Source organism: Urocitellus parryii, chromosome 7 (assembly GCF_045843805.1).
Source record: "Urocitellus parryii isolate mUroPar1 chromosome 7, mUroPar1.hap1, whole genome shotgun sequence".
NCBI lineage: Eukaryota > Metazoa > Chordata > Mammalia > Rodentia > Sciuridae > Urocitellus > Urocitellus parryii.
This window is the reverse complement of record NC_135537.1, coordinates 69,163,431-69,189,201: the sequence shown is the minus strand read 5'-3', so window position 1 is coordinate 69,189,201 and position 25,771 is coordinate 69,163,431. Positions and strand designations below refer to the sequence as shown.

General features: G+C 37.2%; 1 protein-coding gene and 1 pseudogene across 1 annotated transcript in view; both read left to right on the top strand.

The window, feature by feature from the left end:
- Cpa6 (carboxypeptidase A6) overlaps positions 1 to 10,491 on the top strand; it is a 284,829-nt gene extending 274,338 nt beyond the window's left edge. Inside the window, exons 9-11 of the mRNA XM_026407763.2 lie at positions 2,400 to 2,602; positions 6,967 to 7,051; positions 10,304 to 10,491. Coding sequence (XP_026263548.2) covers positions 2,400 to 2,602; positions 6,967 to 7,051; positions 10,304 to 10,491 — 476 coding nt within the window. The remainder of the gene's footprint in view (positions 1 to 2,399; positions 2,603 to 6,966; positions 7,052 to 10,303) is intronic.
- A 10,437-nt stretch (positions 10,492 to 20,928) lies between these two features.
- On the top strand, positions 20,929 to 21,289 carry LOC113196053 (trafficking protein particle complex subunit 2-like protein pseudogene; annotated as a pseudogene).
- The last annotated feature ends 4,482 nt before the right edge of the window (positions 21,290 to 25,771 follow it).

The window sequence follows — 25,771 nt, the reverse complement described above, 5'->3', positions numbered from 1 at the left end:
TGTAAGCATCTGATAACTTTCTGGAGGGTCAAAGGACACAACCCCTAATTTCCTGTGGCTTAAAAGTCAGGTCTCTCCCTGGTTGGGAATATAGTCCATAGAAATATTTCATGTACCCAGATTTGTCAAAACAGGTATGAACTCACATGTGTAGATTTCAGGGTACTGTGGAGTTTGGTGCCCTATGGTAAAGGTATGGCAGTCCAGCAATAGTAGTACTGGGTGCTCTGTTGGAGGCAAGGGCAGCTGCCCCAAACTGGTTCATACATGTCAGTGGGCAGCATCTGGGCATGCTTATCATTGACTGGGGAGCTCAAGTCTGCAGGCCACCTGTGGTGGTGTGGGGGGGGGGGCATGTTGCACTGCTAAGGCCATAATAGGAGGTTTCTGCTGGATACTGGGGGTTTCATGGCTTTTTCAGCTGACAGGACACACTGTTATCGGGCCCATGTCTGGGCATACTTGGCAGAGGCCAGCATCTGTGGGGCACCTGGCACTATTGTGATCCAGGTAGATTTGCTGCACCTTATGGATCTCTGGCCAGCAGCTGGGGCACTTGCTGCTCCCATGGTGCTACATACCTTTAGAGTGACCCTCTGTTCTGCTCCACCCTCCTCCTCTTGCCTGGAGTGGGAGAATGGGGCTTGGCAACCTTCAGCTAGCAGCGATCCCTCTACAGATTACTGAGACAACCATTTCAAAGGTACTGCCTATGATAATATTCGCTGCCATCTGTAAATGGAATGAAGCTATATAGATTTAATTCCTTCTAAGAGGGCAGTCTTAGGTGTGGTCTCTACAGGATGGCTGCCCAGCACCATTTTCCACCAGCAATTTTAGATAAGCTGTGCACGTCTCACTCACTAAATGGCTTTTCAGCTCCTGCTCTGGCTTAATTTGATCTGGCTTTCTTTTCTCCTGTTTCTGAAGTTAGCTTGCCAACTTTGCCTCTCTCTCTTTTTCTCTGTTACCCCTCCCTTCAGCCCACTCTGGTCAGGATTTGAGGTTAACAAATTCTTTCCTATTTTCTGTCCCAGTTTCCAGAATTTCCAAGTCCCTCCAAGTCTCTGACTGTCCAGTATTGTGTCTGGGCACATTTCCTCTGTCACTCACCTCACTGATGAACTCTCATCAGCTGTCCTCTCACGGCTTCAATTATAGACTTCAGAGGAGTCAGATGGGCTGCCTAGTTCTCTCCACAGTTTTCTCCAATTGAATCACTCTTCGTGTCTTCAAGATCCAGCCAATTTGTCTTGCTTTTCTTCTCACATTCAGTAGAACTGGACCATCTTACAGAACCACCAAGAATTTTCTGTTAGTTTATGGAGAGAGTTATTATTTTCTAGAGGTAGAGGAGACGTAGTAATGGCCCAGAATGGCAAATAACTACAGAAAATGTCACTTCTAAAATTTCTTAGAACCATAATGCTTGATGATTACTAAAGTGATTCTTATTTTCCTCTGTCCCCTCCATAAAACTGTTAGTAAGTTTTCCCCTATTTGGAAGGCTTTTTCTAATTTAAATATCATTAAAATGTAGTTTTAAATATTTCTAAACTACGAAATAACTAGAGAAGCCTCTTGGGTTTTATAAACCAATTTGGAAATAACTAGAGAAGCCTCTTGGGTTTTATAAACCAATTTGGAGATTACTGATCTAAAAATATGGTAGAAATTAGACATATGTTCTTCAGAATTATTTCTGGCTGGCCTTCATGTTCTTGCTATATCAATATTTGTTTGGACACTTTTATAGATGTCTGTCCTTTTGATCTGACATTGACTTACTCAACAAGTGTTTGTAGAACACTTTTCATGTTATTGTTCTTGCTGCTAGGTGCCAGCAAGAAAGACACAGTGCCTGCCTTCATAAAGCATTAGCATCCAGCAAGAATCTAGATAGAATACAGGTTCAATGAAAGCAGGGATTTTTTTTTCTGTGTTGCTTATAATGTATCCCAGGTATCTATGATAGAATAAACATCAATTGAATGGTAAATGAGTAAATGATGAACACTAATTACATGTGTGTTGAATATTACGAAAAAAAAGGTCCGGGTGTTGTGAAGCATATCTTAATAGTAGGCCTTCTCCGGGGGTTATATAGAATTAGTCCTCCTGAAAACAGAGACAGCCATCTCTTTAAAAGTAGTTATTGCAGGTTTAGTTAGCAATCATCACTTGGTTCCCACTCAGACCCTCCTTTGTTCATGGAGGCTTGAATCACCTCAGAATTTTTAGCATTGATTTCTATAAATAAGAAATTAGATAAATTGCTTAATAACACCATATGTTTATAAAAAATAAATTTAAAAAAATCACAGTTTAACAATGCTGATTTGTGTTTCTTGCTTCTTCCTTGCCTGCTCCCCAATCCCATTTTCTTTTCTGACTTGCAGATGAAGGGGCCTCTATGCACCCTTGTGATGATACCTACTGTGGCCCTTTCCCAGAATCTGAACCAGAAGTGAAGGCTGTAGCTAACTTCCTCCGAAAACACAGAAAGCACATTCGGGCTTACCTCTCCTTTCATGCATATGCTCAGATGTTATTGTATCCCTATTCTTACAAATACGCAACAATCCCCAATTTTAGCTGTGTGGTAAGTATTTGACCCTTTATACGTGTTTCAGACTTCATGCTTCCTTTCTGATGCTAAGTGCTAGTGGTAACAGCAAACACATATTGTGTTTATTCTAAACTATTTGTTTACATATATTAACTCATTTATTCTTCATAAGGTTTCTTATCCCAATTTTTACAGATAAGAAAACTGAAACCCAGAGAGGTTAAGTAATTACACTAAGCATACATAGTTACTAAACATCATAGTCAGCATTCAGCCTAAGTCTAGCTTCAGAGTTGTTGTTTTTAACCACCATACTGCTTCTCAAATGCAGTCATTTCAAGCCTATTTACATTCTTACCACAGGCTATACTGAAAAGGTCAGGATGGATTTGATTAGTATTACAGCTTTGGTCACATATGCAGGGCTGTAATTAACTTTATTGAGTCAATAATTGTTCATAAATTATAGTCTGACTCTCATTAATTAAAAGCAAGTTTTAATTTATAAGTGCTATTTGCTTAATGCTACTAAGTCTCTGGGCATGCATCTGACAAGTTAGTACTAAGAATGAACAGACTTTCAGGCATAAGATTACTTGAAAATGAAAAAGCAGCATTCTCTTACTCCTTATCTCAGAAACCCAACAGACGATCCCCTACAGGGCATAATACATTGTAAAATGAGTTCATTTTAGACCCTCTAGCATCTAAAGGTCTATAATGTTCAAAACCAAGAAAAACTAATAAATAGTGTTAGAATTCAGTTTAGCAATGACCTTTGGGGAAAGGGGAGGGGTTCAGTGATTGAGAGGAGACACGGGGGTTGCCTGGTTAAATGCTTACGGTCTATTCTTTGACCTGAGATGGTGGTTACAGGAATGTATTCAATTTGGGATCACTTGTTGTGCTATGAAATTAAAATCTGTGTGCTCTTCACTATGTATGTTTGAGGGGTTTTAACTCCTGACACCAAATGTGTGGTGTCTTTTCCAACATCACTTCTCCAACTGGGTGTCCAGTTTGATTCAGTTCTGACACCTACCTCCCAGGATTAGCATCAAACTCCACAGGTTAAGGACTCGGTTCCATAAGACTGTTCCTACTTCAAACATCAGCTACAAGCAGTAGGTATTCAACTTATTCACTCTTCTGTCCAACTTGGCTAAAGAGCTCCAGGTTCCCACCACCCACTCCTTGGTTTTGATAATTCGCTAGAAAAAGCTCAAGAAAGTACTTTACTATTGTCAGTTTATTATAACATGCACAGTTCAGGAAGGACACATGGAAGAGCTGCATAAGACAAGGTGTAGGATAGAGGCAGGGAGCCACAGAGATTCCTTAGCTCCTCAGGGGCACCACCTTATTAGCTCTCCAATTGTTCTCACCAACCTTGAAGTTCTCCCATTTTATAGGGAACTTTATGGGATTTCATTACATAGGCACATTGGTGGTTGAACTCAGTCTCTGGACATTCTCCCTTCTTCAGAGGCTACGAAATACAGTTGAAATTGCCAACCCTCTGGTTGCATGGCTTTCTGGTACTAGCCCCTAACCTGAAATTTTCTGGGGGGCTCAGCCACCAATCATCACACTAGTATGTAAAGGACACTCTTATTCTGGACACCAAGGGTTTTAGGAGCTGTATGTCAGGAACCAGGGATAAAGACCAAATAATTTTTATTGTGTTACTTTCATATATATACTTGAATGAAAATTTTTTGAAAGATAAGCATTTCCTTTTTCCTTATACCTTAAACTTCAAATACTATACAAACTGCTTGGAGTTTCAGGAATTCCTAATTTAGATGTCCAAGCCCTAGAAGAAGTAGGGGACCTGGGAGAGCAAAGGAAACCTTTTATTTCATGGAAAGGCGACTTTGTTCTTGGCATTCCAAGAATTCTGAGCAAATTACTTCTGTTTAGAAATATTGTAAGGATAATAATTATACTCTACAGTACTATTCTTCAGCTGCTCTGTGGGTCAAATAGTCTTTCTTTTTGTTATTGCTGCTGCTACACCTTTGTTTATAGTGACCTGGCTCCCAACCAGCCATTTGTATATTATGTTTAGCCCTTTTTGGGCACAGTGTCTATATTCTTATAACAGATGATATGAACTATGCAAAATATAAAATTATGAGATGAGAAATATTATCAATATTTTAAATGTAACTTCCCATCATGAGTTTAGCCTATTTTAGTTTTGTCTTGAATTGGTGGATGTGGCATAGAGTAGATCAATGGTTTTCAACAAAGAATGCATCTGCCTCCCAGTGGATGTTCAGTAATGTCTGGAGATATTTTTCATTGTAACAGCAATGGAAGATGCAATTTGGCATCTGGTGGGTTGAGGCCAAGATACTGCCTGCCAAACATCCTACCCCCCCACAGCAAAGATTTATTCAGCCCAAAAGTCAATAGTGCTATTGTTGAGAAATCCTTAAGGCAGTTAAATATAATCTAAATCACTAAAACTAAGATTAAAAATTCTCAAACTAGGCAATACCTCTATATTAACCAGAAGCCATTAAATTTTATCAAAATTGTTCAAAACATTTTATCAGTCTGAGTCATTGTTTCTGATAATATTTTAACACATTCATCAAGTTGCTTTAAATATGGAAATATTTGAAAAATATATATACTCCTTACTTAGCTGAGGACCAATAAGCAAGACTGAGGTCCTTTTGGACAATCAGAGAGAAGGGAAAGAAGGAATCACTTTATTCTTTCAAATAGGTATCTAGCTGTGCCTCCCTGAAAAATAATTCTTGGGGGAAAAATTGATGAAATTTCCACTTTTTATAGATAGAGCATATCCAAACCCCTAATCAACTTGCACCTGTACTCAAATGACAGAAATACATTGAGTCAAATTTTAATACCATACATAAGCTTTGTGTATACAGGCAAAGTGGCTGGCTCTCGCTCTCTCTCTCTCTCTCTCTCTCTCTCTCTCTCTCTCTCTCTCTCTCTCTTCTGTAATAGATGTTTTCCATGGGTTTAGTCATCTGAAATAATGAGGAACAAAAGTCTCCTGACCAGCAAAATGCAGTAATTTTCTAAATGTAAAAATATCTGCTCTTGCCATGGAATATTGCTAAGATCACTGGAGATGTTAAAATCTTAGAACATTCTCCATAAAGATACCTCATTATGGTGTTTACATTCCTTTTCTGTTGGCTCCTATGAGAAGAATGCCATCATCAGTGAGATCAATAATATATAGTCTGCCAGTTCCTGAAGCCTGGTCCCTGAATATCCACAAAGGGTGGCCTTTGCTGCAAATACTGCTTTATTCATCCCTGAGCTGAATGAGGACAGCAGCCTGAAGCTCAGTCCAACACACACTACCATGTTATCTAGAGTTCTTCAATTAAAATATTAAATTATTCATAGGCAAATTGAAACAGGAGAGTTTTGTACTGGTTTCAACATGCTTCTTTTCCTCTCACTTGTCATACAATACTTTCCTAACTCCTGGTTCAAATTAGTGCTTTTATATCATTTGAAAATATTTTCAAGGACATTCAATATCAGTCTCACTTGTGTTTGAATATCCGCCTTTTAGGATTTTGATTGGGTTGAGTATTTTTCCCTACTAGAAAGAGTTCCACCTTAGAATTTCTGCATCATAGCAGTACCTAACTAAGCCTGTGAGAGTCTGAGTAACCTTAGAAGTCATGAAGCACTCTGAAATTGATGTTCTCATCCCAGTAAGGATAAACACATCGCGTAATAGAGGTCTTTCTTGCTTGATGGTTTCCTAATTGATCCAGATGTGCTTTAAATACCTTGTACATATCCACTGAAATATATGCTTAAGAATCAATATAGTTGTCTAAGTACTCTTGCAGACTTATGCTTATTCAACATTCATATGAGAAATATTGATTAAGCATCTGTTATACACAAGCACATTGTGAAGGATCGGATATGATCTATGATTAAGACTGACATTATCCTTCCTCTGTCAAACATTTTGTAATTTATAGAAGAGATGTCCCTGAACAAAAGTGAAAAGGACAGGACACTACATCAGCTCAGAAAATATGGGTACTTATCCCAGCTCCACTTTTGCTATGTAACTTCAGGATACACGTGTAATTTCACTGAGCCTTCCTTTTCTTATCTGTAAAATAGAAATACTATCGATCTCTAGTTGGTTGTGAAATCAATCAGGTGAAATGATGTGTTCTAAAATATGTTGCAAATGTATCTTGTGACACGTATCTTGTGACATGAACAATATAATATTATTAAATATTAATAATAACTGATGTACCCATCGTTATTCTTTGTGTTGGTGGCCCAGAAGCCTTAAGCAACATGCCAGTGTTTCTAGAAGTTTCAGTGTAACGATGTAAGTGATATAACTTCTTCATTTCCCCTCCTAGGAATCTGCAGCTTATAAAGCAGTGAAAGCACTTGGATCAGTATATGGGGTACGATACAGATATGGGCCTGCCTCCAGAACATTGTGTAAGTTTCCTGTGTACTTGTATTAAAATCACCTCTCTTGAACCAATATCCTGTATCATGACTTCTCTTTAAAAAGCCGAGAGTATATTCTCCCTAGAGTGAAATTTGTGACTATCAAATTAGCCAAGGAAAATGGAGAGAGTTTATATCTGATTAGTTTTACACAGCTTGACAGAAATCGCTGTACCAATTTAAACAAATCCTAAGCAGAGAATATGCTAAACATGCAGTAATGACTGCAAGTTGAATTGAGATCTTATGATAGTAGAAAGTACCAAAACGGGCTCCTTAAGCAATTATGACTACTGTAAGGGTGGAAATGGGCCTCACGAAGATGATGAAGTAAGAGTTCCAGCTTACAACAGTTTCCCCTTTTTTCGTTTCCTTCACTATTCTTGTTCTGAAATACTATTTCCTATATAGCATCTTAGCTGAATTCTCCTTTTAAATGTGATTTTAAAGTATTTCCTCTCTTCTATGAAGCAAAAAGCAACCGGGTATATGGGAAGAACCAGAACAAAGAACTGAAAGATGTGGATTCTAGTCCTAAATCTTCCAGGTGTGTCATCCTGGCCAAGATATTTATTAATGCTGGGCTTCAGCTTCTGCAACAGTAACATGAAGAATGAGACTAGATCATTTCTCATGGCCTCTCAAATTCTAAAATTTATTGACTCTATGAGATATGAGAAATCACATAGAGCTGAATGTCTTCGTGTGTCTATGACGGCAAACACATGCAGTAGGGATGTGTACAGATAGTAGCATTTGGTGATGCTCCTCAGTAAGGCAGCAAATTTCTTCTTGATGTCTTTTCATCTGCCCATCTTTAACATCTTGCCCCTCGGTTTCTTCAGCCTTCAGAACAACAGCTTGGTTTGTCAATTAGCATTGCTTATCAAATAAGCTTGTCCTAACAATGACACAAGCATTAATAGATTTTTTTGAGATCATTTTATAAGTGTTTTCCAATCATTATCCTGAAAGGGGGAAAATAATATTTTTTAAAATTCACATTACCAACTAATATCAACATAATACATATAATAACAAAATTAAAACATTAATTTTTTTTTAAAAAATCTTATTAACAGTTCACCTTTTCAGCTTGGAATAAAGGCATAGTCATAGTGTTATATCTACCAAGAACTATCTGTTGCCATAGAAATGAGGCTGTCACATCACCATGATGTAACTGTTGGCACATATTGTCTCTGACTTTGGCTAATATGACTACTGTTTGTAGTTCCAATGTACTCTAACCAGAGGACACTAAAGCCACAGTTTATCTTCTGTTCTTGATAGAAGCACAAGGAATTTGAGAAATAGCCGATCCATTTAGTGGTCATCTTCACATAATGATTTCATCCTCACTTGTCCTGAGAAAAATAGCATAAATGTAATGCTGTTTGAGTAAATTAACATGTTTTGGAAATTTGATGATAATAATAATAGTGTTATAGCAAACTGAATCATATATATTTCAGGAAAAAAGTATATGAATATTTTTCCATGAAACATTTTTTAATTTAATAAATGATTAGTGAAGAGTCTCTTAGACTAAACACTGTATATTAGGCACTGGGATGTAAAGATGTAATATAATAATAGCTAATATTTCATAAGCACTTTCAAGTGATTTAGTATTTCATTTAATTACCACATCAACCTTAAGTAGCAGATATTAGCATCATTCCCTTTTTCTAAAAGGCACCTGAGGCACAGAGTAATCACAAGGTAGGTGGTAGGACTGGACACAGTGCAGGTTGGTGGTCTTCTCTTTAGTGCCTGTGTTTCCAGTCCATACTAAAAAGGTAGAATGTGTGAGGTCATAGGAACTAGAAGGAGAGGGATGCCAGGATGGATTGTCAGCTATATTAAGGGGAAAACAAAAACCAAAAAAGGAGAATAAACATGTGGACATGATCATCCTTCAAGAATAAAGTTTGGGAGCTGGGGTTGTGGCTCAGGGGTAGAACGCCTGCCTTAAATGTGTGAGGCTCTGGGTTTGATCCTCATCACCACATAAAAATAAATAAAAGTTTAAAAAATAAATGAAGTTTTATAGGTGGATAGAAGCAAGAACCATCAAGAAAGATATAAGGATTAGAAGCAACATATATAGATTTTCTTTTAAGTTATCAAGCACCAAAAAAAAAGAAGAAGAAGAAAAAGAGGATGGTAACCAAAAGTATACAGCAGGATCATGAGAAGAAAGGGGTCCTTGAGCATTTATTTGGGTTGACGCAGATGCAAGAGAAAGAAAAGTGTGAATGAAACAAAGGGATCCTCCCTTTATACAGACAACAATAATAAATGGTATCAAGAGATGACCCATGTAAAAGACATTTAGCATGACTTTCTCTGAGCTAAGAGAAAGCTTAGAGGGCTCTGAGGTCAACAGAGGAGCCAATGGAGCCATCATCTAGAATATGGGGGTCAGTGGTAAAGTGATGGGTGGGACAAGAAGAGAATGGGGAGTGCCAGTAAGTGCAGGACTATGAAAAAACAGCACAGAGCAGCACTGGGAGCAGAAGACGACTTTGGTGATCAGGCAGTATGATTTTATAAAATACCTGTTCATCAAAGATGAATCATCTTACTGCCCTACCTGGAGTGACAGCAGGAGAACTGGGCCAGAAGTTCAACAACAGCAAAGCAAAGGCAGAAAAAAGACAGGAAGGAGGCATTTGAGGGGTCTGGTGAGAAAGCTAGTAAATGGACCCTGAATGGAAACCACAAGAAAGGCAGGGAGAATCTGGAAACTATAAGCTTATGTAAAGACAAAGGACAAGTTCAGCAAGCCTGGAAAAAGAGGGAAGTGGAAGAAATGAAAGAGAGGAACAGAATTTTAATATTCAAGACCTTGGAAGTGGAAAATAATTGAGTGATAAGAACAAAAATATTTTTTAATTTTGATATTTTTTTTAAAGTCCACAGCGTAGGTGGTTTTATTGGTGAATAAAGTGAAGGTGAAGATAAACATTATTGGAATTGAGGTTGAGAAATTTTGAGGTCATCATACTGGCATAGCATTAATACTCAGGTTAGATCTTCAAAGCTGATAACAGGTATAATTTATAAGCTCCATGTAGCTGGATGCCAAAGAACTACTGTTAAGTCATTCTTGTAGAAATAGTATTTCATTGGAAGGATTTAGTATATCTTACTAAGCAAGATATATATAATTTTGAAAATTATGCAGATTCTTTAGTGAGGATAATCTTTTCTTTTCTTTTTTTAAACTTTCAGATGTAAGTTCTGGTAGCTCAATGGATTGGGCTTACAAAAATGGAATACCCTATGCATTTGCCTTTGAACTACGTGACACTGGGCATTTTGGATTTTTACTCCCAGAGATGCTCATCAGACCTACCTGTACAGAGACCATGCTGGCTGTGAAGAATATCACAATGCACCTGCTAAAAAAGTGTCCTTGATAGGGCTCCAAGGTCAGGTCAACAACCAAAGAGAGAGCTGATTTTCACCAAAGGCTGCTTGGCACTGGGTGGAAATTGTTTTTAAAGAGAAGGGCAACCTTTTAGAATGAACATATCTATGGACTTTAAAAGGACTTTGTTAGTGCAATTGATACTTTGTAATAATACAAATTGGTAAAATTTAGGGCATAGCCTAGTTTCTTATAAGAAAAAGCATCAAGCTGGGTATGGTGGTGCATACTTGTAATCCCAGCTACTAAGGAGGCTGAGGCAGGAGGATTGCAAGTTCAAGGCTAGCTGGGAAACTTAGCAAGATCTGTTTCAAAATAAATTTTTCTTAAAAAGGATGGAGAATATATCTCAGTGATAGAGAACTTGCTTAGCATGTGTGAGACTCTGGGTTCAATCCCCAGTATTGTAAAAGAAAAAGCATCCATTTTATGTCTCTTTAGAGTCTTGATTACAGGGAATGTTTTCAAATTCCTTTGTCTCAAGAAATGTACAAATAAATCATGGCTTTCCCTTCAATAAATGTCAGGCCCTCATAAGACCTAGTTTACTAATGATATTTAATTACTTGGTTCTCATTTGAAATAGAAATTTTTGGAATGGAAAGAACACACAAATTTTTTAATATACCAAACACACAATCTTTCAAAACCTTAGATTATTTGCTTTCTCTTCACCTGGTATTAGTGTACCATATATCTATAAAAACACAGCAAAATAAAACAACTTATGTTTAGACTCTGAGAATGCCACTCAAAAAAATAGAATAAATATTCATTGAGGTGTCAGACACAGAGTTAGAATATTTACACTAACAATTTCATTTCTCACAATACCTATTTCAAATAAGGAAATTGAGGCTAAGAAAGGTAACCTAGCCTTTCATTTCTAAGAAGAAGACAGGAACAGTATCTGGACTGCTGGAAATAACTAAAATTTATGGACAAAATACAATTTTTTAAATCATCTTACAATCATCCTACTATAAACCAAGGAAATCTTAGGCCAGGCATTGAGTGAAGATAGAAACCTAGAAAAGTAAGTGGTACAATGTTATCCTAAAAGCATTTGTCAAACCAGCTGAGTACAAACTTTGATATTCAGCATTTTGAGGAATGAACAAAGCCCAAATGCACTTCAAGCTGGGAACTTGAATACGATATTCTTCTTTTCCTACCAGAACTATGGGTTGTACCTTCCATGTCAGAAAGGTACCTCATATTCCTTTTAATGGACCCCAGAGAAAACTGACCATTTCAAATTTTGGCAAGAGTGGAGTCAAGGGAAATCACTAGTGAGAATTTGGAACCATATATCAGCCTTCACACAGGTTCATGGCCCAGATTCAGACTTTGTAAATAGTCTGATAAACCTCTAGCCAAGAATTTAATGCAGATTAATCCCAGAATGGTAATACCCATAAGCATTTGGTAAAAGCAAATGCAAATCCTCTTAGAGGATTTATCTGACCAAGATGTATCATGAACACCACCAGGATAAAGGAATAGGCCTAAAAACTTCCAGAGGGAAGAAAGAGACCCCAGACAAAGGAATGAGGTCTTGAGTAGCACCACCAAACTTGAAGCACCACCAAAACTTGATGATGACAGAAAAATGCCTTCAGAGTTCTGAGAAAAAAATCATACATACAAATCTAAACCCAAGGAAACTATTGATGGAAAATGAAGGTAGGCTGTAGGATAAGGGAGGTCTTCTATTATTTACCTTTCTCAGGAAACTCCTAGAGGATATGCTCTATCACAAAGAAAGAGCAAACCAAGAGAAAGAGGTAGAATCCAAGAATAGGGTGCATACAGCACAGGAGAAAGGAATGGGGAAAAATATCAAGATGATTGTGAAGGAAAAGATGCCAAGTGACAACTTCATGTCAGACTTCTAGAACAACTTGGAGTAGAAGCAGGAGGACTAAATACTTTTGTGAATATGAAGATAAAATGTTAAATGGGGAGAAAAATATGCTCAGAGGCAATTTTTATTTACATAGAGAACTGAGCAATTAATTCCTAATAAAAGCACAGAAAACCAAGCAAACAAAAGAAATGTTTTTAACTGGTGAAAACAAAGAATTATATATGAGAAGATATGGAATCCTAGTAATGCTATGTATCTTAGCTATAAATAATACTTACATAGTCAAAATAATGTTATAAATGTACAGGAAAGATAGGAAGAATGAAGTGCATGTGACAGGAGGTTATATAGGAGAGCTAAATCTTTGTCTTCCATGGAAGGAAATCAATTTCAAAAGCTGAAAAATCAAGAAATATCTGTATAATAATGTAGCTTAGAAATAAGGAAGTAAATGTGAAAGGAAAGAACTAAAAAGATCAAAAATGTCGGGCCTAATGAAAGAGAATTGAGAGTGAGAAGAGATAGACTGGAGAACTATTATTTTAACATAAGCCTTTCAATTAGGAAATATACATACTAAAGAGCATATCCCTTTTAAAGAAAAATGATAATTTTAGAAAAATAAATTTCTAATTACTCACCAAACTATCTTTTTGATGTTTGTAAAATATACACACATTGTTTCTATAAAAATAATACCAAAATTAAATTTTTTTAATATTAAATGAGATTGTACAGGAGTGTCTAGCAAAAAAACCAAAATATTATAAACAATCAGAAAATATTTAGTTTGTCTACGTTTTGCCAACCTAATTTATTTATTATTTATTTTGTAGTAACAGTGATATATTTGCAGAAATGGATCTCAGAAGCTTGGTCCTGCCAAAGAACAGTACACCTGAGAATTTAAACTTCACTTGACCCCATCTAGTAATATGCATTCAGAAATGGTCAGGAGGTAGTGGGTACTATATTACTTATTTTTGCCAGTAGACTAGGCAAGTCAAAATGTCCACAAAAATCAGAGGGCTGGAGGCTTTTAAAAATTCCCAAGAATGGAAAGATGCTATTTCTCAAAGGATGTGACAAGATGCATATCAACCAGCTGGTGTCATCTGGTGACTTTCATGGATCCTCAATGCCAGGAAACTTTTCACATTGGCCAGAAGCATGTCATAGTTCCTGGTTTGTTAGCAACCTATATCAGATTCTTTGCTGGTGTCTATTGATGACTTTCCATCAAACATCACCCCTGTGACAACCAAATAAAAGTCAAATTTTGGGTATTCAGGGTGCAAAAAGTCAAAGAATTTATAGATAACTCTCCAAATTCTTTTGTCAGTACATTACTCACCTCCATCCTTATTAAACCCTATTGTTTTTTAAATTTTATTTATTTATTTATTCTAATCAGTTATACATGACAGCAGAATGCCCTTTGATTCATTGTAACAAATGGAGCACAACTTTTGATTTCTCTGATTGTACCCGAAGTAGGGACACAACATTCATGCAATCATATATGTACCTAGGGTAATGATGTCTGTCTCATTCCACCATCTTTCCTACCCCCAGGACTAAAATTTATTTTATTTGTCCTTCCCTATCCCATAGCATAGGTGCTAAGAGTGTTTTTTATTTTTTTTCAAAATCAAAATAAGGGTAACAAAATATAGTATCTGAATAATATACAAACTTCATGGAATATAGTTTATTATTTGAGATAAAATTTTCACCTTCATGAACCTCATGCAAATTCTTTTCAATGATTACACTCATATTTCAGTAGCACTGAATATATACATTTTATGGCTCAAGTTCTATAATTGGGCATTTTAATATTTATAGGATATTTTCATTTTTTAATCTTTTTAAACTAAGCCACAAAATGTACTGTGGGATGATTTGTGTTTGAGGCACTCTTCTAGGTGCTGTGTGTGAGGATCAGAAGTGTTATGTTTATGTCAATACTTAAGAATATAAAATTTTCTTCAACTCAAAATAGTACATGCATTTTTAAAAATAGTTTAGCAAGATGTTTCCCCTCACTATTATAAAAGTAATTTCATGGATTCTGGCTATATTGAGCTTTAATTCTCAACTTAATCAGATTTATCAAGGGTTCAGTTTCTTACGGCTGTCAAATAAAGGACCACGAATTGGGTAGCTTAAAACAAGAGGAATCTATTGTCACAGAGTTTTGCAGACTAGAAGTCCAATATCAAAATGGCAGCAGAGCCATGCTCCTTCTGAAATGTTTAGAGGAATCCTTCTCTGCCTCTTTCTAGCTTCTGGTGCTTTGTCAGAAATCTTTGGTATTTCTTCACTTGCCATTGCATAACTCCAATTTCTGCCTGGTCTTCAATGGCATTGTGTCTCAGTCTTTATATAGCCAGCTTCTTATAAAGGTAGCAGTTTTGCTGGATCAGGGTCCCACCTTACTTCACTATGGCATCATTCTAACTAATTACATCTGCAATAAACCTATTTCCAACCAGAGTTACATTCTGAGGTATATGAAACATATTTTTTTGAGTTTTCACATGCCCAATCAAATTTTTTAACAGGCTACTAATAGAAATAGAACAAGCTACTCCTTATAATTTAGCTTTCTAAATGATAAAATTATAGTTGAAATTATTATGTGCTGTTCTTAACAGGAAATTTGTTAGTTTTAGTTAGAGTTGACTGCTACCTTAGCTCTCAATAATTATTTTGGACCTGTTCATCATAGGAAGTATTTGCAGTTAAGTTATACTTGATCAAATCTAATTGGTTAAATCAGAATTCTATGCAACATTAACTAAAGTATGTTGTAGATTAAGCACAGTAATTATATGAGCAATTTAATGGAATATTTTCATGAATCATAATAAGAATATTGCATAATAACCTGAAAACAACTACATTGAATATCTAATATATCACGAAGCACATTGCACTGAGAACTACTAAAACATATGAATAATGCACATGAAAATAAGGTAGCCTGATGATCTTCGAAGGCTGATTTTAATTAACTCCTCATTTCTAACCCCGACCCTGTTTCTGCAGTTGTGACTTCTAGGACTATCCCCTCTTTTCCCCAGTGGATGACCTATGGGGCCCTTTGCCTAAGGAGTCCATTCTTACTGCACCAGCCCAGGGTAGGTGAGGCAAGTACATCCAATTATATAGTAAGTGGATGCTAAAATCAGCCTTATAATTTAGTGATGAGTTAAACAAAGGGGCTAGCTTCATGACCCAGCCACATAACACTGAAAACAGTGGGCTCTAAATTTCAAACTGACTCAAAAGTAAATGCTTCCCAGTGAAAGATAACAGCCCCTCCATGACAGTGAGCTGTCCATCAAGTGTGCCCAATCTGGAAGAAATAGTTTGCAACAACCAAATGATTGGTGATAGGATCACTGTTGCTATGGTTTGAATATGTTCCTCAAAAGTTCATGTGTTGCAAACTTAATCCTCTAATTCTTATGTTAATAGTGGAGGTAGGGCCTTTTGGAGGTAATGAAGATTAGATGAGGGGCCCCATGATAACATTAGTGACTTTATAAGAGGAAGAGAAATCTGAGCTAGCAGGTTGCCTTTTGCACCATGTGCTGCTGTCCACCCATGTTTTGATGCAGCTAGAAGGCTCTCACAAAATACCAACACCATGCTCTTCCAGCCTCCAAAACTGCAAGTTAAATAAACTTTTATTCACTGCAAATCACCTAGTCTGAGGTATTCCGTTATAGCAATAAAAACCAAACTAAGACAGTTATTGAATTTGTGCTATAGCTATACTTTTGTCAGAGGCATGGTTTCCTGCTGTCCTAGATAGAATCCTTCAGTAATTTAGAGCTATGTTCAATATTCTAAAGAAGACTTAAGCAGAAATTGTGTTGCTGGATGTATTTATACCCAGCTACCTATCTCAAGCAATATCAATCTGAAATACCATGTAAAGTTTTCATTCAGTGGAGCAGCAAATGTGAATAGGTGATTTAGTGGTTTTGTATCAGGGTCAACAAAATTTAATAAAAGAATGAATATTTGAAGTAAATGTCACTGCACCTGTCACAAGCCATCACAAGAAATGCATTAAGGGTATCCTAAAGAGACAACACTGAACTAAAGAGAAGTGTCTAAGAATCAACTATTTGTGACAATCATTATTTACTCCCAAAGAAATAATTCTGTACTGAGAACTTGAAATCAAATCAATGGTTTTTTTTAGACTCAGAAATGTAAACACTATAAAGTTTCAGTTGTGCAAGACATATTCTATAGGTCTGCTATACAACATCAAGCCTACAGTGAACAATATTAGATTGTGCACTTAATGTGTATTTTTAAGGAGGTGCCACATAGAATTCATGTGGCAGGGGGGAAATGGGCCATATTCCTGTTGCAGAAATGGCAGTGATGGGCTAGGGGCAGCAGTGGTGTCCCTTAGTATTTGTGACAATAAAGGGATCTCTGGTTAAACTCTGCAGAACTCAGACCAGTTCTGCAGCCTGTAGTTGGACATCATTTCTCAACTCATCTTTGAGCTGGTTCTCTCATAAATGTTCATATAATAACCTTCTTTTCTATTTAATCAACCAGCATCAGCTTCTAGTACACATAATACATTTTCTAAAAAACTTCATTGAGTTGAATATAAGAATAATGTCTCAGTTTTCCATAATGACTCTAATTTTATGTCTAGCCTAGGCAATATCTGCAGGATAATGTTACTTACAGATTTTAATCTACAGCTTTCAGTTCTACACTAGGGGAGGGAAAAGTACAGCTTTGTTTCCAAAATATTAATGGAAAAGTCCAGTGTAGACCATGGAATAGGGTATTCTTCAAAACCCTAAGTATAATTTGTTCTTGTAAAGAGAGGGCAAAATGAGATAAGAAGCATGTTTCCCTTTATATTTAGAAAAGTTCTGATTAGTAGTCCTAGGTTTCAAGAAGAATCCTCCTTTAGTTTTTATATGTAAAATGGGAATAACAAAACCTATATTTACAGATGTATTATGAGGATGAAAGGAGGGATCACATAGAAAACAGCAGCAAATCCACACCAAGCAAGTCTTTCTAAATTTTATGAATATGTAAGAGCATAGGTAGACTTTTTTACTGGAGGGGGAAAAATGTTAATCTAATCAAAGCATGCTGAGAACTTCATTGACTATGTATAAATGATCATTAGGATTTCACTCTGATCCATTTTTCTCACACTCAAACTACAGGATACCTTTTTTAACTAATTAGAAAATTCATTTTTTTTCCATTGACAACTGTTGACAAAGTATAACACCTTGGGAAAAAAATGTTTCCCTAAATAACTCCTCTAAAAGGAGGAGAAAATCATTTAATTATTGGTTTTTACAGGAGGAAATATTTCTCTTTGGCATTCTGGGGATAAGAATTTCATTCTTAAAAGCCTAAACTAATGAGGCTAAAATAATTATTGGATATACTTACTACTGTGCAAATATAGCAAACAAGTAATCTCTCAGAGAAAAATCCATGTCCCAAGAGAATTTGTGCATTTATTCAATAAATGTTTACTGGATAACTGCTATGTAATTGATACTGTTTTCTGTTAAGGTAATCCACAAGCAAAATTACAAAGAGAATACAGTTCTCATAAATGCCTTCTCTGTCAGCAATTTCTCATTCCCCTCTGGATAACCAGCATGCCCTATCACCTTTGATTCCCAGGAAACTGCTCCCACCTCTTTTCCAAATGGCTCTCAAAGATTTGTCTCCCCTCTTCCTGCCAAACTAACCTCCCAAGGTGCCCCAGGAAGAAATACTGTCATTTAACTGTCCTTTGGACAAAGTACAGGTAGCTCTGACATACCAAGGTACAAAAGAGTGTGCCTTCTTTGCATAGAATGCGCCTTCTAGCCAGGAATAGTTGTTTAATCACCACAGGAAAGAATCTCTAGATTACGGCAGCCAAGCACACCATCCACTTTAGCACATCACACCTGTGTCTGCCCCTCCTCCACTGGTGCAAGGTGTATCCTCATTGCAGCTCACAGTCATTTTGTTTTTCCTGCTTCTTTGGCACAAGTCAGGGATGGACAGTTTACTACTTCTCTCTGATGGCTGTGCATGTAATCATGCACTCCATTCTTTAGGTCACAGGTCATTTCTGGACCTGAACCCTGCCCATGGCTTCAAGTCCACACATAGGAAGGAGGATGTCAACTTCCCTGTTCTGGCAGTAAGCCACACAGTCACGCCCTGGGTTATAACCCAAAATGTTAAAAATCACTGGGACTCACACGTATACACAGCTTGCATATTTTCACCCATTAAGTGAAATACCTGCCTTTAGGGGAGATGACCACAACAGGGTCCAGATTAAACTATGTTACCATGTAGTAGAGACCTGGTACTTAAAAGTTGCTTTGCTTTTTCCTCAGAAATATAAAAGGAGCCAAGATGTATAACATATTACTTTTCTTTTTCTGTCCTATTCTCAATGTAGAAATCTAAACTGCTGCTCCTTCAGAAGACAACTAACCTAATAATTATTCTTAAACATGGGGAGGTGGGGGAGAAGTCTCTAGGAACTTCATTTATCAAAGAACAGTGCTCCATGCATTTGTACTCAAAGAATTTCAACAATGGATGGTGTGATAATAACATCTGGGAAGTGCTTTAAATTTTTTGAAAGTACATTATGCTTTTTAGTACAGTGACAAAATCCCTGGTGAAGTGGCACCCCTTTCTCAACTGAAAAATCTTAACTGGGCCTCTCCAGAAATCTTCAACATGACTGATTTTAGGACTGTCAGCAAAAGAGTCTCTGCAAAAGAGTTCAATGAAGATAAACTTCCTATTTTTGTGTTACCCTGTTTATTTGGCCACTGGCTGAGAAGATACCAGCACTCCAGGTGCTGGGCACCCCCTTACTAGTTTTCACAAACATATAAAGTATAGTACTTTGAAGAAATGTGCAAACAAGGCCTCTGGCCTTGAGCTGGGTTTCACAGAGATGTCTACATTTTTAAGATAAGTTACAAATGGGCTCCATGGTAACAGCTGGCAGGGGAAGGAAAGAAAGGGGAGAAGAAGCTCTCCTCTTCTCAGGTGTTGTCCTTGAAGGGTTAACTTGCCCAGAATAGTAAAAGAAAAAGCTGCTTTTATGTGAACTTCTGCAGACTGTGAACTTCTGAGCCCCTCCCCTTACACACTGGGTACAAAACTCCGAAACTCCCTGAACTTGGAGTTCAGGGGATTGATTGATTACAGCAAAGGCTGTATCCTCTGAACCTGGCTGCAGCCAAATAAAACTGTTTCCTGTTATCTTCAGTGCCTTGCCTCGTTTGTCCCTACTACATTGGGAATTTAGATATTAACACCAGAATGCAACCTACATACTAAGCCTTGCTCAATAATTACTTGATGTGACTAATTGCTACATAATCATTTGTAAAAATTGAAGCATAGAATATTTAAGTGATTTGAATATGGTTTCTTGTCCCATTAGTGGTAAGACAGAATATAAGTTGAGTACTTACACTTTTTTAAAAAAATTATTATTGCAATTTTCAAACACAAAAAGATAGTATAGTATGATAAACTCCATCACTAAGTTTCAGCAGTTATTAACATTTTATTTTACCAAACTTATTTCGTATTTCCTCCTCCAAATTTTTCTTGCACTATTTTAAAGTAAAGCATTGACATGTCATTTTCACCCATAAGTACTTTAGCACATAGTATCTCTACCAAGATAGTCCCTAGATTTTATATGCATTTGTGGTAGATCAACAGTCTCCAAACAGTGGCCAAAAGACTCAGACATTCAGAAAAAATTTCTAGTTAAAAACAAAATTTTTTGGAACCCTTCTTTCATTCTTTTCTGGCATATTGCTTTCTTGTGTATTTCTCTCACTCAAGGTAATCCAACAACTACAACAACAAAAAGTAACTCAAGGCACTTGGTGAAACCAAGAGAAAACCTGAATAAGCCCTTGAACTTTACTTTTTCACTTGGTTTTAGTTACTTGCTTTTATCACTAATTTTAGAGGTCACCTAGCTGAGTAGTACACTCCTGTTAGCTTTACTATATATAACACCTCTGACATATTGGTCACATGATAATGGTTGCTTAAGTTGTTTTTCAAGAACTTGGAAGTAGCTCAAACCATCTGAAACCACTGACCCTTAACTTCGACCTACAAAAGCATTAAATGAGTAACCATTTGACATCAGAGGGCCAAAAACTCTACCCTCGGAGCATACTAATGTTACTGTTTTCTTAACATGTGTCCTATGACAGATTGATTATGCACGGACAAAGCACCAATTATTTCACTTTTTATTACCTCCAGTCACTTTTTCCCAAGGCTCAGACCACCCTGTTTCTTTATCCCATAAATACCTCTCACTCTATTCTCGGGAAAGCAGGTTTGAGATTTGGGGTTCTCATCTCAAGTTTGGGCACCTCATGAATAAGCTTTCTCTTTTGCAAATGTTGTCATTTCAATGATTGGAAAATTGCATAACAGGCAAAATGGACCTGGTTCAGTAACACTGATGCTGGACCTCCCAAGATGGCAGTGTACATCATGGTGATTGCCAAGGAGAATCACCCTCTTTACCTCTGCAACATTCTATAAGCTGAAGTTCTGCTCCATGTCCCTAAACATGGTAGAAAAGAAGATCTCCACCATGGGGGATGCCTTGGTGGACCAGAGAGAGCTCTCCCTGGACCTGCTCTACCCTATAGAAGACTATGAGTCATATAAGCTCTAAAGTGAAGCTGGTCATGGTGGTGGATTCCTCCAAGCAGCCCTTCAAGGCATTTGCAGCATGTTCCAGAAGCTGCTTAACTTCTGTGCAGCTGTGATTTGCAATCCTTTCTATAACTCTGGGGACCTCATCCAGCCTAGGACCTTTGATAGATGGCAATGACGATACAGGTCTGTTGTATAAGAACTCTGCTGCCTTATCTTATCTCAAAGAGAAGCATTCTATATATAACTGTGTCATGGAAATGTATACTTATCAACACTGCCTCTTCCTGAATGTAACAGATGTGCTGTTGGAAGGGCAAGGCTCTGTGCATGGTACCTCTCAACTAAAGGTTTTATGAGATGAAAAGGCTGGAGAAGAGGGGTATGTTGATCCAAATCAGTAAGCCAATAAATAGAAAAGCAAAACAGATCAAAATTTTAGTGATAGGAATATAAAATATCAACCTCTAAAATTACTTTAGAACATCTTAATATTTTCCAGGTCTATGAAGAGCACAAACAAACGCCTCTTTTATCTTCCTCTAAGATCATGAGGTCCCTGGAAAAGTCGTGGCATGGAAACTCTGTTCTAGGTACACCCAAAATCCTGAGATTATGTGAAAGTTATGTGTATACCTAATTTGCTGTGGAAATTGTGGTGGTGGCTAATGAAATATAAATAGAATCCCTGACTGGCTCTCCTTATTAAATATTTATTTGGTATACAATTTAAAAAGGTACTCTGATGTTATTATTTATGGGTTTATCAAAATTTTAATTCTATTCTCACTTTAACTTGGAATTTCAATTTTGCCTTCATTAAAAGGCAATCCATTCACTATAGAGGCAAATAACTTACCTATAGAGTGGGAATAAAGTCTGGAAACATAAACAACTATACATAAAAATGATTTATTGGTATTACATTACAATGCATGATGTGTTGATGTGTCGTCCCTCATTAGCAATGCATAGTTTAATGTGCCAGCAAAGTTGCAAATGAACAGGACACATTAACACAGCATATCTAACAATCCCTGTGTATGTATCTGTATGCATCACCTCAGTGCAGCAATTCTCAGATGTGATCCCTGGAATCATCAGGATCAACAACACCTAGGAATGTTAAAAATTCTAATTTGGGGTTCTCATTCCAGCCCTACTAAAATTCTATAGTTTGGGTTTTAACAAGAACTGTAGGTGATTCTGATGCAAGCTAAGGTTTGAGAACCACACGCTCAGATTATTTGTGTTACTAATTTTCACTGGAGGAGAGAACCTTACCTTTTAAAAATATGCCACATTTGCTAGACATAGCAAATAAAAATATAAGAAGACACTTGATTCATTTGAATTTTAGTATAATTATGTCCTTTGCCAGTATGTCCCATGCAGGTCTATCCCACAAGTGAAAGGGATATGTAAGTATTCCATGCATTCTTATGCTAAAAATTATTGTTGCCTATCTAACATTCAAATTTAACTTTCCATCCTGTGTCCTATTTTTTTCTGGCATCCTTACCCCATACCTAAGGGTGTGTTGATCTGGCCAGAACACAGCATACTCCACCACGCTACGTCATCCAACCCAATTTTAGAAATTATTCTCCTTCCAGTCCTTCACCAGTCTGGGTCTGTGGTGGTGTTCTTGGGGTGACCTTCCTCCTCTGTCAGGCATGGGCACTAATTGGTGGTCCATTAACATGAGCAAACATAGCAAAGAGTCACCTATATTTGCAAACTTTGTGGTCACTCTGTGGGTGGAAACATTGGCTGTGGACTACTGACAAAAACAAAGAATACCAAATCTCATCTAGCTAATTTTAATTTATGTGCAAACTCTTTTCTCTCTGTTTAAGAGCTTTATTTTATGCAAAGTACTGGATTTCTAATAAGAAACAATTAGCTCTGGATAAACATGATTTTAGCCCTTAGCAGAGCTGAATGCTCATGATCAGTCTTTTCCTATAACTGGCCCTCTTTTAAGTCAGAAAATTTTGAAATATAAACCTTTGATAAGTTATTCTTACATTGTCCTTTCTCTTTTGTTTTTAACTATTTGACATTCTGCTTTATCTTTCTACATGTATACAAAATATGCAGTCCTGCAAGTTTTGACAAGCATTTAATACATTCCCACTCCCTGAAGATATAGAATATCTCCTTCACTCTAGAAAGATCTTTAGAAAAGATCTCCTTTCTAAGCAATGTGCCCTCCAGAAGCAACCACTATTGTGATTTTTATTATCATAGAGAAGTTTTGCTCATTCTAGAACTTCATACAAATGGAATTGCTTTCATCTTTTACATATTCAAAATATTTTGCTATATGGCAAGGAATTTAAGCCATATATATATATATATTTTTCCCCCTTTTCCCTTTAAAAATCACAAGTAAATCCCTAACAATAGCATCCTGTCCCCCTACCCTCAAAGCCAGAGGAGGGTACCTGATATTTATCTGGCCTAAGGGGAGGCATAAGAACATGAGGAAGGGACAGGAAGAAGTAGATTTAGTCAGGGAATCCCTGGAATATCTGAGTTGGGCCCATAAGTCAGGAAGTACTTGTGCCAGAGGACCTAGGAAGGGATACCTGTGAAGAACTGTGCCAGTGGTGAATTTTCCCACAATTGGATAAGGCCCCTTAGGGCAGCCCTAATAGAACAACCATCACTCAGTCTCCAATTGTCTAGTAAATGGAATCACTGCACCTCCACGGGATCCATAATGAAGACATGTTTCTATAGCAACCCAGGACCCTTACAGTAGGAAAGAACTCGAGTATCTTTATTCTGAGGCCATAATGGATCATAGTGGTACATCCTAAAGTAAAGACAAAGGAGAATAGATACCCCTGTTTCAGTTAATATAAGTTAAACATTCACCAAGTTATTTAACGTTTTAATGTTTTTCAATGTACCTGATGGCGCAGCATCTAATTATCACTTTAAAAGTCTACTACCCAGATGGAACATAAAATTTACAATGCTAGCAGCATGGAATTTAATATTATGCCCTATGGAGAAATATTTCTATGAAGCTCCCTTTTGCTCACATTCTTAGGGGATTTCAGGGATAAAAGAACATATAAATCTATGAACATATAAACAATTGAGACAAATGTTATATTATTGAAACAAATTTAGAAAAAATACATACAAAGAATAAAATGCATGTTAAATGACCCCAAAATGTTGGTGCTCATCACAAATCTTCACTCCCTGCGAGTTGTTCTCTGACTTCCAGAATGTAAGGCAAACTTACATGTAAATCCTACGAATACTCAAAAGTTGTTCTCATTCACAGAAAGTATGGTCCATCCCTATGAGTCCACAAGAAGCCTCACTTTCTTCATGTTTTAGAATTCTGGTAATATCATCACCTCTGATACAAGCCTTCCTGTTTCACTCCTGTTGGAGGTTGAGTTCCCTAGGAGCAGACATCAGCACAGAGCTTGAGGAATGGAATGTTTGTTAAAGATCAGCACCTACAAAGAGAAGAGTAGGGATGAAGAAGGATGAGGTTAAGAAAGCAAATGAAATGTGATGCAGATCCAACAAACACAGCTGAGATCTCTGGAGTGAGTACTGCCTGTCAGAATGTTCCCAATCAGCCCAGATGTCTGCACCTCTGTATCCCTGTCTCATTGTATCTCAGTCACTAGATGCAGGCTGCTCCAGGCAAGGTTGACCTGAGTGAGGTCAACTCAGGACTTTTCTTCAACCTGAAGGAGCTGACAGCTGTAGATTGTCTACAAATCACACACTCCACAACTGGACATTGATTCCTTACTTAACAGTTATTCTCCACCAACTTTCAGCTAGAAAAATCCATATGGGGCATATGTGGCAGAGCGCTTGCCTTGCATGTGTGAGGCACTGGGTTCGATCCTCAGCACCACAGAAAAATAAAATAAAATAAAGGCATGCTGTCCATCTACAACTACCAAAAATCAATCAATCAATCAATAAATAAATCCATATGGATTTCCCCAAAGCACCAAGCTTACTCTTATCATAGAGTGGGTCCATGTGCCTCAGACATTTTTCCCAGGCTCTTCACCTGACTAACTGCTTCCCATTCCTCAGGTCTCACCTTTAGAAGAAAGTTCTTGCCTCACAACTCACTTAAAACACTCATTAGTCATTCACTTGATGCCTTGATTCCCTGCTTAATCACCCTCCATGAAAGCAGGAACAATATCTAACATGGTTGTGCTGTATCTTCAGCATTGAGCCATTTTCCAAGCACGAAGTAAATATTGAGTGTAGATTTAATGAATGGATTAATTAACTTAACATACCTAGCATTTTAATTTGGGTTTTCCCAGAAGTCAACCACAAAGCAAGGATTCAAGTGTAAGCATTATATTTGAGAGATGATTCCAGAAACACTGACAGGAAAGTGGAGAAGTGAGACAAGAAAGGAAAAGCAGCTAACTCATTACCCATTACCATTATGGGCAACTGCTAGGGAAATCAGAGAACCAATGTGTGTTTAAGTTATCCACTGTAGGGCAGGCCCAAGATGGCTATAAACAGGTCCCTTGCCAAGGCTTCTGGCAGGCTATGTTTTTAGTATGTAGTCAAGCTCAGAGACACCCTGATTCAGCATATATACTCAAGGTCAGAAACATTTGCTTGTGAGCATGTACTCATT